The sequence below is a fragment of the Bemisia tabaci genome, chromosome 4 (assembly GCF_918797505.1).
Source record: "Bemisia tabaci chromosome 4, PGI_BMITA_v3".
NCBI lineage: Eukaryota > Metazoa > Arthropoda > Insecta > Hemiptera > Aleyrodidae > Bemisia > Bemisia tabaci.
This window is the reverse complement of record NC_092796.1, coordinates 7,896,587-7,916,862: the sequence shown is the minus strand read 5'-3', so window position 1 is coordinate 7,916,862 and position 20,276 is coordinate 7,896,587. Positions and strand designations below refer to the sequence as shown.

General features: G+C 39.9%; 1 protein-coding gene across 1 annotated transcript in view; it reads left to right on the top strand.

Moving 5' to 3' along the window:
- Nucleotides 1-7,489: 7,489 nt before the first annotated feature.
- The window catches only part of Nhe2 (Na[+]/H[+] hydrogen exchanger 2), a 100,846-nt gene continuing 88,059 nt past the window's right edge, over nucleotides 7,490-20,276 (top strand). Inside the window, 1 exon segment of the mRNA XM_019052378.2 lies at nucleotides 7,490-10,796. Within this exon segment, the coding sequence (XP_018907923.2) occupies nucleotides 10,502-10,796 (295 nt within the window). The 5' untranslated portion in view covers nucleotides 7,490-10,501.

Genomic DNA, 20,276 nt, shown 5'->3' with positions numbered 1-20,276 from the left:
CTGTGAGCACCCCCCCCCCCCCCCCCCGCCGACGCCCGAATCAAGGGGAAGACTCCTTTTTACAATAATTCCTGTTTTGGATTTATAACAAAGTCGTCAAAATTCCCTGAAATTAACATGCTACTCATTTTTTTTTCTTCTCATTTTGGTACAGTGTTGATTTCTAGGGATGTCTATATTACATATTATGATTTAGTAAATTTAATCATTAATTCTGAAACTATTGTTATCCCTGGCTTTTCCCATGAGGATATTACATCGCGGTATGTGGCTACCTTAGCACTTTCTACTCTTGTAAGTCTACTGTTATTTCTGACGTATTTTCTTTGTTTTTCTTTGTTTCAGTTTACCGTGATGATGACCCAAGAGTCAAGAATATCAAACAGTAATTAAGGTCATGTTATTAGTCCAATAGATGGTGTCTGAGAACATTCAATTAGGAGCAGACAACCTGAATTGAAGAAGGTGTGAAGATTTTTCTTGCCTTTGCAGTGACTTTTCTGCTAGTTATCTGTTCTTCAGGCACTTGTGAAGTGTTGATATTTTCCTTGGTTTTCTATTTAATTTCTCTTTTTTAATTTCTTTATTTTTTTCTTTCATTGCAAGATCAAGAAACAGGATTTTTCAATTAGTGAACTTGTAACACTGAATCATTTTCCTCAGTACATATTTTTCATTTTGGAAATATAAAATTCAAGAATTGCAGACTCTCATTTGTGAATCTTTTGTCTTTTAGGTGAAGGGATCAGGAGTTGGGTAAAAATAAAAATGGCGCTCTCAAGTCTCAAGGGGCAGCCATATGCATTTTTTTAAAACTTTCTAATGTAACTTACTCATTTGAATGACGCTATTGTCTCTTCTAAAACCATTTTCTCCACAAAATTGTATTTCAGTCGTTTATACCCTCTGCTCCTCTTTTGACTTTTTTCTAAGTTGAACAAAAAGTTCAATGAAGACTTCTATATTGTGATTAATGGCATTGGACTCCCTTGTGGATTCCTGTAACAAGGTTTATTGTTCAATAACAATCACATTTCAGTAAAGTTATACTTTCTTGTTTCTCGTTCAAATCGTTGTTTCGTTTTTCAAATTCACCAATTTGAAGTGTCTGTTGGAGGACAGATCGGCTTATTTTCTTTACTCAATCATAAAATGTCCAATACAGTATACATAGACCTCAGCTCAGGGTTCTTTTTTCATGGAAATCAGAATAGCTACTCATTGCGGCAGATTCTCGCTTGACAATTAATGGCAAAAATTCCCCTTGTTTGCCAGGACTTTATGCCAGACTTTATGACTTATTGCCAGGACAATTTATTGCCAAGACTATTCATCGCCATTAAAAGATGAAAGTAAAAGTGGTTTCAAAGGTTTCTCTCTTGATAGTCAGTCCATATCTTTGTAAAATCTCTGAAGTTCACTCAAATAGGAAGGATTATTGGGTGCTATGTCAGTTTTTTCTAGTCAGGTGCATGATCTTTCTCACAGATTTAATTTTTGACAAGCATCTTGAAATGTCTAAAAGAACTTCCTTTGAGAACTTTCCTATTGTGGCATGAGTAAAGGTTCTCTTAACTGACAGATTTTTTAGTCGCTCAATAATTTCCTCACTTCTAATTGCGGCAACTTGAGAAACATGGGTGTGGACTGCACTTAAATTCGCCATCCAATCATTGTCTTCTCTAAAGGCTCTGGAATAACACTTAACATCTCTTTGCCATCAGTTCACGCACTTCCAATTGAATGTTTGTCCACTCAATTTTTTTAGGAAATATAGGTAATCTTTGTGCATCAAAGTGTCTTTTTCCTTCTCAATATTATATCTAGCCCGTCGTTATTCATATTCATATGATGCAATGTAAAGTTTTGCCATCTTGCACCACCAAAAAATTTTCACCTCTTTCTTTACCTACTTTACTACTCGTAACTTTAACTAGGAAGATTTTGAAGGGAATATATGCAACATGTTTTTCTAAGTCAAACCACGCTTGATGACTCATTTGACACAAAATAGAAATACTTTTGTCATCAAGAGGTTAATATCCATGTGCATGACTCCAAATATGACACTTAAGAAAATACCCTCCCTTCCTCTATAAATGATATAAAAATCTATAATTTACGAAAATCATATATTTTTCTAATAGAAATCAAACATGGTCTATTGGTCTCTCCTTATCTGGATGACAACCTGAGACATGAAAAATAAGCTTATTTCTAAATGCTCATGAATGAAGGAAAAGAGTGGAAGTTTTTTTGTTATACATTCATCTTATGTGAAGCAAGGAAGGAGTCACATGAATTTTAAAGTATTATCAATAGGTATTTCTTGAAAAGCCCCAAAAAGCTAACAAGTAAGAACGATCTAAGTTTTGCAGTACCTATTGGTATGATGAATCTTGATTTTGAACTACCTATATGCTGTAAATGTATTTAAGCTGTGATAGCCTCAAATCATGTTTAATAAGGTAATCCTTCAGTCCATAATCTTATGAAAAGCTGAACTTACGAGAAAAATGTTTTAGAGACAATACTCATTTTTGGGCTGAAGCTATAGCATCTGACGACGGAAGAAATGAAACGTACTTACTAAAAATATCCCTCTGTACTGAAAATCTTGAAAAAAAATAGAAATTTTCCAAGAAGTATATTTCTTTAAAAATTTAAGAAGAATTCTACAGTGTCCCAGCGTTTTTCTGAGAATCTATTCACCTTTTGTGAAATTTTTAGGGTAAATTTTTCTCTTTTTCATACGAAACAAGGGATGCATGTGAATTTGTAGTGGTTTTTCACGGGTTGATTGTTGGGAAATAATTGTCAAAAAAATCTTAAAAACCCGCAAAAATTTGAATTCCAAGTTGCAGGGTTCCACGAAAATATCGAAATAAAGTTGCGACTTAATGCAGTGAAATTTCAATGCTTTTGCCATGTAAATGCAATATTTTTGCATGATCTCATAGCAATTAATGTCGATTCTAAACGAACGATGAGATGAGTCGCAGGCATTCGTAAAGTAGGATATTTTTACAACATAAAGAAACATTGTAACTTTTTTCGATAATATTGCCATGAATTTCGATAAAAAGCGCCCCTTCAATCAGTAAATAGGCAAAATACACAACACCCCGATGCAGTGGCAATAATGTTATCATGTAAAAGCAATGTATTAAAATCTACCACATGCCACTTGGAATAATGGATTAGGCCCGACACTAGACGGTTGAAAAGTAAATTAAATAAAAGTGGTTGTGTACATTTTTACCGTTGTTTTTCCCCCCAAAAAATCATTTTTTTTTTCAAAATTGACACTTTTTTGCAAGCTTTTATATACGAATCCATTGCTATTCGGGAAACGTCAGAGCAGCAGCTTCAATATGTTCAAATGAACAGTCGATGGCTGCATCAGATGCTTTCTTTCGACGAGAAAGGAGCGAAAAGAAGAATCAAAGAGAAAACGTCTTGAAAATTGCCGTATGTAAGTTTGCAACGTCGCACACTTCCCGTTGTAGGCAGGCCCGCCACAAGGGGGGGGGGGGGATACTGGGTCCCTGATACCGGGGCCCGTGTTACCCGTGAAAAACCACTACGAATTCACATGATCCCTTGTTTCGTATGAAAAAGTGAAAAATTTACCCTAAAAATTTCGCAAAAGGTGAATAGATTTTCAGAAACACGCTGGGACACTGTAGAATTCTTCTTAAATATTCAAAGAAGTATACTTCTAGGAAATTTTCTATCTATTTTCAAGATTTTCAGTACGGATGGATATTTTTAGTAACTGCGATTCATTTTCTTCCGTCGTCGGATGCTAAGAGTCTCCAGTCTGGGCATCCTCGACTTCAATGGCTCATGGCTCAACTCCCTTACCATAGACAAACGAAGGGGGAGTCCTGGGGGCCCTGCCCCTTTTAGAACTGAAAATAGTATCATAAGCCCCCCCCCCCCAAAAAAAATAAATAAATAAAAATAAAAATTTTCCAGATGTTTTGAATGCAACAATTCTTAAGTATTTTGTGCTACAAGTATAAAAAAAAAAAACATAATTATTCCACAGAAATTGATGGAAAAGTTCTTCATGGAAGCTTAAAAATGCGTCCGATTAGTCGTATAAATTCTAAAATTTCTCGGAGTATGCCCCTCGGACCCCCCCCCCCCTTCCGTGCTTGGGGCCCGGAACTTAAAACTGGTACCAGGGATCGAGATGGGATGTGGCAAGCCTGCATGAAGGCTATTTCCATTTAAATCTTCCGTCACATTCTTACGGCGCAATGATACAACTATTTGAACTCTCCGGAATGCGTGAGGTATCACGCCGCATTTGAAGGCGTTTTCAAAACAGCCAAGTTCCGATACCCGGAATATCGTTTTGCATAGTTCATATCGACGGTGCAAGTCGGCAATCACATAACTCGGTTTGCGACGTCGCAGACTTCCTGTCATACTTTATTTTTTAAATGGAAAACTACTCAACGGCAATTCTTTAAAACTGTCATGACTTTTCTTCTCAATGCGAAGAAAATTCTGCAAAAACTTCAAGAAATAATGTCAATTTGCTCTCCTTTAAAAAAATGACGTAGAGGCGGAGATTTTCAGACACCGCAAACGAGTTATGTGATTGCCGACTTTCACCGTCGATATTCTTTTGTTATATTCCGTACCACTCGTTTATTTTTAATCCTCCTAGAAAAACAACCCATTTGCTAAATACAATTCTAGCTGTAGCGCACTCCAGGTATACATTCACCACTGCAAAAATGTCAAAGGAAATCGACAAGCCCAGCGTGCATTAAGGCAGGCCCGCCACAAAGGAGGATACTGGGACCCTGATACCGGAGCCCGTCAAGACGTTTTCTCTTTGATTCTTCTTTTCGCTCCTTTCTCGTCGAAAGAAAGCATCTGATGCAGCCATCGACTGTTCATTTGAACATATTGAAGCTGCTGCTCTGACGTTTCCCGAATAGCAATGGATTCGTATATAAAAGCTTGCAAAAAAGTGTCAATTTTGAAAAAAAAAATGATTTTTTGGGGGGAAAAACAACGGTAAAAATGTACACAACCACTTTTATTTAATTTACTTTTCAACCGTCTAGTGTCGGGCCTAATCCATTATTCCAAGTGGCATGTGGTAGATTTTAATACATTGCTTTTACATGATAACATTATTGCCACTGCATCGGGGTGTTGTGTATTTTGCCTATTTACTGATTGAAGGGGCGCTTTTTATCGAAATTCATGGCAATATTATCGAAAAAAGTTACAATGTTTCTTTATGTTGTAAAAATATCCTACCTTACGAATGCCTGCGACTCATCTCATCGTTCGTTTAGAATCGACATTAATTGCTATGAGATCATGCAAAAATATTGCATTTACATGGCAAAAGCATTGAAATTTCACTGCATTAAGTCGCAACTATATTTCGATATTTTCGTGGGACCCTGCAACTTATTGCTATGAGATCATGCAAAAATATTGCATTTATACATGCTGAGATGGAAAATTTCATGAAAAATTAAGCTTTTGAAATTTCACTTGAAATTTCACTTGAAATTTCATGAAATTTCAGTGAGACCGTGAAAAATTAAAATCTAAGCTTGATTTTCAGTAATTTTTTGATTCTAGTAATTTTTTCTGCCCAACTTCTTGCCACAACAAGACGAATATGCATGGGGAGTATTAGGGAGTCGTATCTCGTGCCCTCTTGCCGTCACGCAACAAAATGACGGCTAAAATCGAAATGATTCAACCGTCGTTGTTTGTTTTGTCCGCATTCGTGCCATAGATTTTTGGTAATGTAGATTTTTGCCGGGCAACTAAGACAAAATGATCATAAAATTCCTACCTTTACTTTTCGTTGTTCGTATTCTTTTGGCTCTAAACTTCATGTATTCACTGCGAAGAAAATGATTTTCAGTAAAAAAAAAATAATAAAAAAACGGTAGAAAAAACCAAAAAAATAAAAAACAGCAGAAATATGTACTCCAACGTTACATACAATGCACTGAGTACTGGGCTCTTCATCTATAATTCTTGAAATTTATCATTTAAATGCAAATAAAGTTTAGAGCAATAGAAAAGAAAGGTACTTAGGTACATACTATTTATTCTAATCTTAGAGAAGAATTTTACCTACTGAAATGAATAGCACAATCATGACTATTTTTCGAGGGACACAATTGTTTTACGATGCCATATTATTTATTGGAGAGTAACAAGACTAGCTATGTAATCGGAAAGAAAGAAAAAACAGGCGTGAGGAACAACAAGAAAATGTATTATTATTAAATTTAGGAGCATGAGTGAAAAAAAGGAATTAACGGGCAAACAAATCAATTTTTCAAAAAAATTGAAATTTATGAGGCCTTTTGAAATTTCACTGAAATTTCAAGGGCGAACTCAGTTTACATGGCAAAAGCATTGAAATTTCACTGCATTAAGTCGCAACTTTATTTCGATATTTTCGTGGGACCCTGCAACTTGGAATTCAAATTTTTGCGGGTTTTTAAGATTTTTTTGACAATTATTTCCCAACAATCACTATACTAATAACGTTTGAATCGAGTATAGTATATTTGAATCAGTGAGTTCGAAAACACACCAACTCAGGAAAAAAAAATTGTTCAGGAAACACTCAAAGCTGCGCAGCTGGCGAAGAAGTTAGTTTAAGAAAAACCTTTTTGGTGCCAAAAGACAAGTACTTAGAGACTTTGTAAAGCGCCAAGTTGAAATCGATAGGTACACTACGTTTGATGACAGAGAGTTAAGCGTTTAAAAATTTCCGAGTTGGTGTGTTTTCGTTCTCACCGACTTTCAGAAACTGATTTTTCATAGTCTGCCTAGAAAAAATTATATAACTAGCTTGAATATTCTTATAACTTGTTGGTACAAGGTATACTAAACCGAAAAATGAAAACCGCGAGATCGGATGGTCACCCGTTTCCCTTGAAATGGCCAAAAATGTTGTATTTCCAGTGAAATACTTCGATTTTCCCTTTTCCCGTCGCTATTCTGAGCACTTCCGATTGCAATTTCTAAACCTCCTTTTGCGTGCAGATGCTTCTATCCATAAGTGTTACTAAACCGTAAAAAAGTGAAAATCGAAAAAAACCCGAGTTGGCGTGTTTTCGAACTCGCTGATTCATTTGCGATGGGTTTTCAGAATCGGAACTTCACGGAGAAAAATGAAATTGCTGATTCAACAATTCAATTGCTAAAAACAATGAGTGCAATGTTTCAATGTAGATTTTACAACAAGAAAATGCTACTTTAACCACCCCCGTGGTTAAATTAGTTTACAATGTGGTTAGAGAAGCAATTTTTTTGTTGTAAAATCTACGTTGAAACATTGCACTCACTGTTTTTAGCAATTGAATTGTTGAATCAGCAATTTATTTTTTTCCGTGTTGGCGGAAGAAACGACGGAGCTGGAAGCTCGGAGCATGCACGGGAAATCACAGGCGAACACCCGCGCCTCGGCCGGGCTGTATGTCTATTGATCTCTCTAGCGTTACTTTTTGGGTAAGTAGGTAATCAAACCTAGCTCACTCCGGCCTCAACCTTCAAAATCTGACCTACCGCGCCGAGCAAATGCAGTACAAAACATACCTCCCCCCGGTGGTGTCACAGCTCAGGGCATACGAGCCCAAGACAGAGAGGGAGCGCTCAACTTTCACTCGGCCGCCTGGAGGCGAAGAGAGAGACGGGAACGGGGGTCGGAGGAGGCATGCGCGGCGGGGCGCCTGCGCGGTAGGCAGCCCGCTCGTCTCGCGGGAGGGGGAGGGGTTCGAGCTCCACCGAATTCCCTCGACCAGTATCGACCAAGCCAGCCGCGCGGCACCCAGCCGAGCCCCCAACTCCGATTCGTGCCAACCACCGAAAAACTCCGCAACGCCGCGTCTCCCCGAACCCAAAACCCTCCAGTTTCCAACCCGAGTGGCGAGTGTTTCTCCATCTTGCGCGCGATTTGGGGCGACACGCTGTCCGTGTTTCGCTCGGGCACGTGACGTAACGTGACATGTGGTGAGTGCATTTCGGGTTCCCGTTCGTGAGAACGAGTGACGTCAGTGCGTAACGTATCGTGGGCGTGCGTGCGATCGTGGAAATCGCGGGGTTGACCGGGACACAGGGGAGGAAAATCAAGGGGCGTGAGGGAAGGATCGAGTTTGGGTTTGATCTGGGAAGGACACCTGAGCCGATCCGTGGACGCCTGGCGGCGTGGGCTGTGGGCTTTTAGGTCATTCCCCCGGTTTCTGGATCAATCGGCTGTGGTGTGTCCTGTGTCATCATTTCACCCTGTATTTCGGTGGCGGGGTCTCGAAATTCGCCCCTCCGTCGCTGGCTATCGGCAAAACACTACCTTGGAAACTGCCGCGCGATGCGCCACAAAATTTAACGCGTCCGCTTTTCCACATGCTCAGGATGTGTGTGCCACGTCCTAGGTGAACCCTGGTTTGACTCGCTCGAGAGCTCCGTCGCGTAGTGTTGTGCACTTTCGAAACAGCAGTTTGGACCGAGAATGAGAGTGAACATCGTCTGCAAATATCTCTCGACGAAAACCATTCGCAACAATTTCCTGCTGCCCCACCTCCACTACAACAGCTACTGCTTCCCGTTTCGCCTGCAGCTCTACCAAGTCTCAGAAAAAGACGCCGCTCCCTCGGAATAAACAAAATACCGGAGGGAGGGTAGTAGGTCTGTAAACTAACCCAAACACGTCTCATCTAAAAACAAGACCTCCACATTTCTCTTGGCGTTCGAGATCGCCTGCACATTAAACATCTGAGGAGTTTTGGAAAATTTTTCCCACGGCTTTCCGCCTTTCGTTTTTGAAGCTTGAACATTATACGCTGTAGTGAGTGAGATTGTTATCTCGTTCCTATCAAAAAAAAACTTTGCAAGTCCTTTTATTCCCTAATAACTCTCTGACAAAAGTCAAATCGTTCGATTTACAATAAAAGTTTATCGTATTTTCGACAGACTCCGCTCATCTTTCCAATCTCCTCGAATCTGCTCAAATTGCCTCATTGTCTGAATCAAATTCTGAATCTTGAAGCCTTCATCCAAGACCAACACCTCATATTGGCGCCCAATTATCTACCGATGTGCATAAGTGTCACTTATCTGAAAGCAATTACAAGTTTACAGAAGCGCATAATACCTCTTCGACATAGTATATCCAGCCCTTAACTCTAGAATTGATTCATAAAGGTATCGACAAAACCTTTTTTGATAGAGACTCAACCAAAATTGCCGTCTCTCTGTAAAGTTGTCTGTTCCAAACCGCACAAGAAGCATTTCATAAATTTAACCTTTTTCACGTTTCAAGTAACCAAAGTACACTCCCTTCACTATCGTTCAATTATTCTGCGGTTCAAACATGTGCCATTAATGTTCAGAGCCTTCATTACTAAGTTTCGCCTTCAACTTACGCATGATACAAATTCATCGACATCGGAGTTAAAACAGTTGTATCGTCGCTAATCGTGAGCGATATTCTCCTCGTTAAAAACAATTGGTTACTGTTGATTTCACGCTAAAATTAAAGGAAGAATTTTTTAAGATAACAATGAAAGCAACGGCCTAGAATTAGGTTACCACAGGCACAAGTTTCGAAATCGTTGCGTATCAATTTGCGTCACATCTCAGCCCGGCACAATATATTTAAGTTTGCGGTTAAAAACTCCTGCGACAGGCGGCTCAAATAGGAAGCCTGAACGGGAGGTACACCCACGCAGTTGGTCAGTCAGCGTCTGGACAGAGCGACGTTTAAAAATAGCCAGCAGGTGGAAACCCAACACTGACGTAACGGAAAAGTTACTCGACGCATCTTCAAGTTTATCGCCACCCGGGAGCTTTCGGCTTTCATCGTAAACAGACGCACTCTTGGACGGAGCTGAAACTCAAGTCAAGGTGAAAGCTCGACTCAGTCAGTAGTATCCCGTGGCTTTCAGACCACGGAAACTGACCATGGAGCCGAGCATCAAGTTCACAAAACACGCCGCCACGTTCGTCCGATAGTGCGAAGCCTCTCACTGTCTCAGTGTTTTAACGTATCTCAACGTGCGTAAAGAATATCGAACCATATCAAGCCCATCGTTTCAACGACGTTGAAGACCCAACAATGATACGGAGGTTAAGATAACGCCATCCAGAATCCGTTATCGAGCAATTACATGCTGTTTTTAGTATTTCATTAGATTATGGAGTGGCGTATTCTATAGGGAAGCACTGCTTCCCTAGATAAGTGAATTACCGTTCGATACACAGCTTCCTCTTTACGGAGCTGAATCTAAAATTGTTAGTTTGAAGTTTGAACGCTTCGTGGACGTTGAAGTCCTCAAACTGGAGTTCGAAGGATGTTTTTGGCCTATTTAGGAAATTGAAGGCTAAACTACCAATGCGCGTGACCCCTCGGTGTTGACTCTAAATTTTGAGTCAGAGAAGGTTTCTGGCTATGAACTCTGGGCCGCGAGATTCGGGGTAGCTGTTGCTGGTGAGGACGATGGCTCGGCTTTCGGTGGTGGTGTGGTTGAGCTGCCTGGCTGTGGGTTTGGTGGCCGCGGGTCGGATCCCGGCGCTGAACCCGCAGCTGAACGATGCCCTGGACGCCCGCGACTACCGCTTCAACGAGGATCTCGGCTCGGACGAGGGCATCGCCGCTGCGGCCTCGACGGAGGAGCCTGGTCAGGGGCACCAACCCCTCAAAAGATACCCGGTCTTCAACGTGGAGTTCGCCCGCATCGAGACCCCATTCATCATCGGGCTCTGGATATTCTGCGCCAGCTTGGCCAAAATAGGTAACTACCTTTAAATATCTGTCTCCGCCTCTACACACAGCCGTGGCGTCCTCAGTGGACTGATTATTGAAATTGATGGACAAAGATATAGATAAAGAAGGCATAGGTAGTATCGAGCGATCCTATTGGTTGGGGTGGTTCTTATAGACAAAGGGAGAAAATTATAGACTAACTGTCGGGTCTCTCGCGGGTTGCCGATGGTTAGTCTATTACCTACCCCTTTTGTCCATTGCAACCACCCGCTTCCACCAATAGGATCTCTCCATACCTCGTCTGTCTCCTTTATCTATAGTTTTGTCTATCAATTTCAATAATCAGCCCGCAGGCTGGCAAAATTTCATAAAAAATAAAATCTTCAGATTTCACGTCAGACATTTCATGAAATTTCAGAAATTTATGAAAGATATATATCGAAAAATACCGGCTCCTTTTTAAGGTTCGCAAAATGTAAAAATCGTGACTTTCTTCCATTTTTGTGTGTTTGAGTGCAAGTTGCATACTCTAGCCCCTGAAAAATACGAAACATTTCACCGAAATTTTAAATCTTTTATTTCTTTCTTACGTTTCATGTCAACCTGGGCGTCCGATGGGCGAGTGGAGCGGTTGCCCCAAGCGCTGGCGAGAAGGGGCGCTAAAAAGTCAAGAAGGAAGAAAAACGACGGGAGAAATAGGGGAAGAGAAAAAAATTCTCTCTTAAAATTCAAGATTTTCTTAGAAGCCCCCCTCCCTCTCTCCTTCAAGGGGTGGGGTGGGGTGGGGGGGGGGGAGCGACAACATCCTTGCCCTAGGTGCTAAAAATTCACGCCACGGCCCTGCATATACAGGAAATCCTAGAGTCGCCGATAGTCTTTAACGCTTAAAATAAGTCTTTAACTCTCAATGAATCCTCCCTTTTCCAAAATTTCCCCCAGTCGGAGCTACGGTCCCTAAATTTTCGAGAATACTTTTGCTTTTTCTAAATTTTCATGACGGTTATTGATCAAAACTTATGTAAAACAGTTACTTCTATTATTTTCAGCGCTAAATTCATCAATATATCATATATGTGGACTTCATTTTGCAATTAGGCACTACAATTTCTGGCTCATCCGTAAGAACGCATACGTCATTAGAGAAACTAATGATACATACCTTGTTTTTAAACTGAGCGCCTTAAATTGCAAAACTGCAAAATGTAGTCCATATATTTCTCAAGGTAAAGGAAGATTTTAGAGGGTTCAAGGGGGATGGACCGAATTTTTTACTCTGAAAGATTCAACTCTCTAAAATTCCTGCCCAACTTGAAATTTCGATATTTTTGAGGCCCATAGATTAATTCAGCGCTAAAAATTATCGAACCAGTCAAATTTCATGAGTTTTGGTCCAGAACCTTCGTCAAAATTCAGAAAAACGACGATATTCTCAAAAATTTTGATAGCACCATCGGAAAAGTGCACTCTTGGGAAATGTCTACCAAGGAATAAAGTCTGTGAACCCATAGAGCACGTTCCTGCAATCTGACGATTTAATCTTGGGACAATTTGAAGAGTGGCGTTTTCAGCAGGGCGGACTGGCTTCAAATTTTCCGCTGGGCCGGTTCGCTAAAGAAGAGATTGAGGGCTGCTCCTTATGAAGGAGGAAAAGGTTCAATAGAGGCCCCCCCGGTAAAAATTGGCAGTAGAATCTGTGTTCCAAAATACCATAGACCTACAGCCGGCTGTAAGATTTCCAATAGCTTCTATAGCCGGCAACACAATTTCTTATAGCCTTTTATAGCCGATGACGATTATAAGCAACAGCCTGGCGATAAAGTGTATGCTAAATGTTACTATTTACAGATGCTAGGACTTAGTGAGTTTTTGCATGGACTACCGCTATCTTTTTGGGTCGCAGTATCTTGATTTAATTTGCGAGGAAAGCTCCGTACTTTTGAAGGATGCCTGCCATTCCTAATATGTTGGAGCGCCTTCATTTTCGTATGATACTGTGCAATACCTCTGGTGTGAAATAGTTGCTTCAAACGCCGTGGCACGCTGCGGCGAGGCGGGCGGGCCGAGAGCGCGAAACGCGCATTGGCGCCTACAAACCTAACAGGGATACTTCACGCATTGCGCAATGCGTGAAGTATCCCTGTTAGGTTTGTAGGCGCCAGTGCTCCGCTGCTCCGCTTTGTGTTAGGCTCTAGTATTTAATCTCGCGGAGTCAGCGTTTTTCAACTCATGACTTTGAAATGTTTGCACACTCTGTATGGATTATTCTCATTTTAATTGATAAAAAAAATATGTATTAAAGGAAAATATAATTTGGCGTTTGTAAATATTAAGGATTTCGTAAAAAACTAATTTACAAAGCTCAAAATTTCTACACAATGTCTATAGCCTTTTATTAGACATGGCGAAAAAAGAACACCAGCGAAAAAGTTAAAGCCCGGCAAAGGAACTATAGACCCGGATGTTTAATTATGGTATCGCTTCGCTGTAGCCCGCCGATATAAATTCTTTCGCCAATTTCTACAGCCAGCTAGATATTTTCTATTGCCCTCTTGAGTCGATATAAACTCCTATGTATTTTGAAACGCAGCTCCCATCCGCCATTTTTACCAGGCCTAGAGGCTGTAAAGATTTTCTAAAATAAATGATAACGATAATAATAATCTATAGTAACAATAATATACAAAGTAATTTCTATAGTATTAGTGAGTTTAATTAATATTATTTATGTTATAATCAAGAGTAAATCTCATCTAGAAAATCTGGGGAATATCGGCAATTCATCAGGAAATTGAAAAAATAGGAAAATCGGGAATCAGGGAAGTAAATATGGAAATGAGCGCTCTGCATGCAATAGAGAATTCTCTCTTTCCTCTCTCTCCGTTTTGTTTTGTATTTGGTAATTCACGTCAACGACACAACAAAAAGGAAAAAAAAAACAGATAATTTTTTTAAATCCGGAGAAAGAGTTCATCTCTCGTATTTGGTAGAAATAATAAAAACCAAGACTACCACACAAGCACGGAAAGTAACAAGAAAAACAACTACTAAGAATTCTAATATCTTTGCTCTATTAATTTTTTCTCATACATGTATGGTAGTTCCCCGAAAAAAAAAAAAAAAGTCCGAATATTTCCTGATACAATATTTAAGAGTACGAGATCAACTACGAACTTTTCAGATGCATGCTTCAGGTCAAAGTGTGTATAAATTTAGCCAAACAACAATAAGAAAAGTGGGTATTTATTCTCCAAGTTCTCAGAAATTTGTATTGTTGTAAACTTCGGTCTCGTTCGAATGTTCATACGACGTTTTTCCTCAGCACGGGGTATGAAGGATGGGAGTGAGGAGGCAGGATCTGTCAATATCATCTCAGTCGGAGAGATGAAGGTTATTTCATGACCTAAAAAGTGACCGGAATTGTGTAGAGCCTGAGGTTATTTTGAAGTCCGATTGGCGTCACTAGGGTGGAAAGAAATGAGTTTATGTAACAATTGGAGATTGAATAAGCACCTGAATTATTGATTTTCCGAAGATTTAGTTCATTACGTCATTGGCGGCGGAGCGCAATTCTCAGATCCCCGATTTACGCACGTTTCTTGGCTTCGAGAGAAATACGACCAGCACGACTGACCCCCGTTTATGTCTAGAACCCACCACCGAATACACTGATAGCTATCATAATTGGATCGAGTTCAGCATAAAGGGACGAGGTTTTTTTGGAAATGAGAAATGCTTCTATGTAGCAGCCCGTGACAAAGACAATTCAATGGCTATATGAAAACAAAGCCGCGGGTATCATAGGCGGTTCTAGGCCTCTGTGTTTGTATGTGTGTGTGTGCCAAGAAACTTAGAACCATATTGTTGGCTCGTGAGTGGAGGGCCGGGGGATAACAACCCCCCCCCCCCCAGTAAGAGGGGGGTCCGAGGGGGCCTCCACTGGAACCTTGCTTTCCAAAAATTTTGGCCTCTCTCTGTTAAACTCATTCCGGATCGACTTTAGTAGTGTCTGTGGATTTCTTGAAAATTCCATACCCGGATGGGCACCCGACGTAATATTAAAAAAAAAAAAAATTGTTCAAGAAAACTTATAAAAAAGTAGTGCGTAGAATAAATTAGAATTACCATCCTAGTTCCAGCACAGTGCAATGACAATATATAAAATTCAACTGCATTTTAAAGTGATACAATTTCAATTTATTTTAGCATGATAGTTCAATATTTCAATACCATATGGAATATAAACGCCGCTTTTAAAGGACAAACAAAATGAATTTCAGGTATTGGAAAGATAGACAGTTTACTTTTAAAAGAAAAATGTCAATTTATTCAATCAGATTACTGAATTAGGTTCAAAAAGAAGGGCCCCGTCAATTAGTGTGCACGCAACATATGCAACACTCCTATGCATAGTGATAATTTGATTATGTAGGGAACTGCAATGTATTGCAACCTGCGTTACATGCCGATGGTTGTTGACTTTCATGTAAAGCAGGTTCTCTTTCATTAGGGCCCCAACTTTAAATATAATTTTGAGAGAGTAACAACACCTCTCGAGAAAGTCAGAAAATTCGGCATATAAATATCGTGGATTCTTGCAGAAACTTCTTAGGTCCTCCAGTATGTCCCAGAATTTCTTTTGAACGTTAAATGTTTTTAGGTCTTTTACGTTCAATATGGAGAGAAGCATCGCTTATTGTGAAGAGGGCGGGGGGGGGGGGGGGCTATCACCCTTCTCTCACGATAATGCCTACCACGATTTTCCCACTTACTCGTAAACTCCATTAATGATTACCTAATGTGCAACAATCTATACATATTTTACTTGTCGCTAATGGGTGAGTTACGAGTGTCACAGAATCGTGTTTGATAATGGCTCACAGATTAAGCATGAATAATACAGAATTTTGCAAACGCCAATTTAGAGGTCGCAAATGGCATGGAAACCCGAGACACTAATGACCTTTAATTTCAAATATCGCCGTGAATTAATAAACTGTGGCAATCAATTTTTTGGCAAAATATACCCAGAGACAAGTTTTACTTAAAAATGTGTAATCAATACCTCATTCTTTTTTATAGGTAATCTTTAGTTTCTTTATTCTTGACCCTCTTGATTTGAGTTATGCTGTATGAACTTACTAATAGTTTTTTTTTTTGCCTATCTTCTGTTTCAGGTAAGAAAACGACAACGTTTTCAACCATTCTTATTTTAAATCACAATGAGATTGCGGTGAGTCAATTCAAAGAACACTTTTTATTCACCTTTTTCCGATTCTTTTCCAGATGTAAAAATATACAGCTCACCTACTTGTTTAAAAAATTTGCAGGCTAATCATAAAATAGTCGGAGAATTTATATATAGATGTTTCAATTTTTATTTCATGCTTGAGTACAGGATTGATTTAAGCACGAGGAAATCCATGGTTTCTAAATCGAACAATAATTGCAGGAGATATGTCAAAAGGAGAACGACGTAATCTGCAATGATACATGTGTTTAAGTGGAAAGTGCCGTTTGATAACGTTACATTTTCTCGATCTAAATCAAATTCGCTAAATTTTTAGTTAGGTATATTATTATAAATTATTAGAATACATGTTTAAAAATCACTACGAACTAGACACTCTCAGGCGAGGAAATCAGCAGCGCACATAGAAACTGTTGTAACTTTGCAATTGAAGCATACCTACCTACTATTTTTTCATGTATATTATCCATTAAATGAAATAAAGAATTCCAGAGAAATTTCCTTCAAAATAAAAAACAAAACAAAGCATACGCAGAAACTGCTGTAACTTATTTGCAATTGAGTTACATGGTTTTCAGTACACCCATCAATTTCCTAAAATCGGCGGTCCAGCTCGAAACTCACCCGAGTGTGAAATTCAGCAACATTAACCGACGAAGCTAATAAGGGCTAATGGTATGGACGGATCGGTGCGGACGCAAATTCGGAGGAGGAAAGAGGGAGGGGATTATAAGGTCAATCTAAAACTTTTTCAAATGAAGCATTACTCCTCGCTTGGAACCTTGCTCAGCTAATGTTTCATTGCTGGAAGCTTCCCGGAACTAGAGGGAACTGCTTAGCTCAGACGTTTATAATGAAGCTCGCAGCTTGCAGGTTGGGGCCTTGTTGAGCGGGAAAATAACAGCCCTCGCGGTGCGGAGCATGATAAATGGGCATATTACGCCCCGAGTTTCATTTCATACCTAATTAGGTACTTTCATTAAACCCAGTAAATTGGTTCTCGTTACCCAAAATCTTGGATCTCCGCCTCAAAATTCAGTAACGAGTTGTTGAATAAATGCATGTAGACGGTGAACCCCCCAGCCGCATATCTTGATTTGCGACGTTGCAGACTTCTCGTCAACGATTTTCGGAGACCCGCAAAGAAAAAGTTCAAAAACGTAAAACACGTATAGGTTATTTGGTAAACTTTTAGGCGTGTTTGTTTAAATAACGCGCCGCGTGCGCTCGCACGTATGTTGCGCGTAAACTACTAGGCTCAAATGCTAAACGTAATTTGTCTTTTCGATATTTCCTGCCGTACTTCATTTCCTTAAATGCAAACTAATCAGTGGAAATTATGAAGAATTGTCGTGATTTTTTCTCCTAGCGAGGAAAATTCTGTGAAAATTTCAAGGAATAATGTTAATTTTTTCTTCTTAAAAAAATGAAATAGGAGTGGAGTGGAGATTTTAAAACACAGCCGATGTTTCGTACAAAGTTTAGTGTATCCTTTCAACTTCTGAAATCGAGTTGATGTATGATCATCAATCGTGATTTTTAAGCTGGAACTTCATTCATTTTAAAGGGAACGATGTCTTATTCATCTTTACAAATATTATTTGAGATTTTGCATGATTTCTCCGTACTATACTTTATTCTTTTAGGGTAACGTAAAAGTGTGTACGTAAATAGAAAGTCACGGCATATTCTAAATTGTTCACATTGGTTTATCCGCATAAAATAGGCAGTGGAAAACTGCAACGTCGCAAATTGAGGTATTAATGTTTTTCATCGCACCGTCGGTGATGAGAAAATGTGTAACTGCGCACGAGCTAAGGTAAGTGGCGTGGCGTGCTTTACAATGTATCGATTGTTATGTCATTTAAATCTATGGAAAAGGATCGATAGACAGGTTGTTTGCAGCGAACACCATAATAATATATTATTTATCATAGGTTTAAATGACAGAACAATCGATACACAGCAATTCACGCCACGCCACTGGCTATGGTGACAGTTTATCGGTAATCGTCATCTTCCGGCATCGAGTCGAAGCGATACTGTTGAAGGCGCTCTGAGCAACTATTCCATCACAGAAGTATTGCACAGTATCAAACGAAAGTGAAGGCGCACGGCCGTGTGTAACTTGACTCGATCGTTTACCACTGTGTAGAGTCTCACTGATCTAACAGTTCCTGTTTGATCGATTTTTGTGAAACTTGGTGTCGGGAGGTATTTCTTGACGTAAAAGTCGAATTTCCAAAATTCTACAATCCAAGATGGTAAATGTTGCCGAAAATGCTACCCAAGCCGAGATTATCATTAGATTATCCGACATTGCAATTGAGAAATCTTTTCTTTTTCGGTTCGGTTTCAAAATCGTTGTACTTTCAGCTAATTTACGCGCTCCTCAATTTTTAGTGTTGAAACTGCTTGTTCATTTACTCATCTACTTACTTTTTTTTATTCCTTTCGTTTTCATTCGGTATCTAATTTGATAATAATTCGAAGGAATGTAATCAAAATTACACGCAAAACTGCAAAAGCGAGCTGATTGTGAGTTGGTTTGCTGTGGTGCTTGTTCAACTCCTCGGGCCCGTTCGCCCGTTTACTTCGAGAGCTCTACAATTCTACATTTCTGCCGTGCTAAGGAATAATTGCCACATTTCCTTTAATAAAATGCTTATTTTTGAGGAAAGTTACAGATTTTTTTCCTTGACATTTTCAGGAACTTTAGGTGAAATTGTGAACAACATTATCTGAAAAATTGGAAGAAAAATATTTCTAAGTTTACCAGGAAATTCATGTTTTATAAATGAATATTGGGCAACGCCTGAAGGTTCATACGTCGTTTTTCCTTAGCTCGGCAGATTTCGGATCCGCTTTTGTTCGCTCGACGGTTCCTACTTTTACTCCATTCTCCTCTTTTAACGAGAGTATAGAAATAGACTTAGGAAAAAAATTAAAATAATAATATCTAATCTGATCTCGGAAATTCCACGGCAGATTTAAAGTGTTCACGTTGCTTTACCCGCATAAAATATATAATGGAAAATTTGCAACGTCGCAAATTAACCTGTGAGTATTTTATACCTCACCTTCTGAGAGAAGAAAATGTGTAACTGAGCACGCGTTTACGTTTTCAAAATACTTCAAATCATGTAATTTTTTGACAGCTTGCTGATTGTTGAAAATGGTAGACAAAGCTATAGACATACGTGACATGAAGGATATGGAGGGATCCTATCAGTGGAAGCGAGGGGTTGTGATGGACAAAGGGGGTAGGCAATTGACTAACTAACGGCAACCCACGAGAGACCCTTTAGTTAGTCCATCATTTTCTCCCTTAGTCTATAGAAACCAACCATATCAACCAATAGGATCGATCCATACTCCTTATATGTCTTCTTTGTCTAACGCTTTGTCTATCAATTTCAACAATCAGCCCGCTGTAGAGAGTGTGAAACTCTCTCAATAGAGTCTCTCGTGGGTTGTCGTTAGTAACTTAATCTCTTATTTCATTTGTCCATTGCGACCACCCACTTCCACCAATAGGATCGCTTCATTTTCCCCTTGTCTCTTCCGTCTACAGCTTTGTCTATCAATTTCAATAAACAGTCCGCCGAGTGACTCCCATTTTTCTTGAAACTTAGGGTCTCCATGGCATCCAGTGTATCTCTAGGAAACTCCAATGCGTGGGCATTCGAGATCGGCTTCATAAATCAAGAGGTCGAGTCCGTTGACGTTGTGCGAGAGAGCCGCGGGTTGCATAACTCCCCCGGGGAGCTTTAGTGTGAGAGCGAAGCTTCCGCGTGCAATATTAAGGGGGTGCTAGGAGAGGAGCCACGTCGAAATGTGAGACCCCTAATCCATTTCCTGACCACGACCGGCGCCAATACTCGGCGTCGTGCGCTATAATATGACTGCAAGATTCCCCGCCGGTCTAATAGGCTTGAGAGCGAGGCGATTTCTGACTAAGCTGTTAAGCCTCTTGTTCGCTCCGCGTGCTTTTTAGCGTGGGAAAGAATCAAGGTCTATTAAGCCCTCCCGGGTCCAGGCCGTGTTCATATGCAAAGTGTCGTCATCTACAACGGTTATCATATATTGGAGGCGCCAATATGCTTTTCGCGCCGACCAGCGACCGCTCTGTGTTTTGCGCAATGCGAAAAGTATTTATGCAGTCTTGTAGGCGCTAATATGCTTTCCGCGCTGACAGGCGACCGCACCGTGTTTGGTGCAATGCGTGAAGTATTTATGCAGTCTTGTAGGCGCCAATAT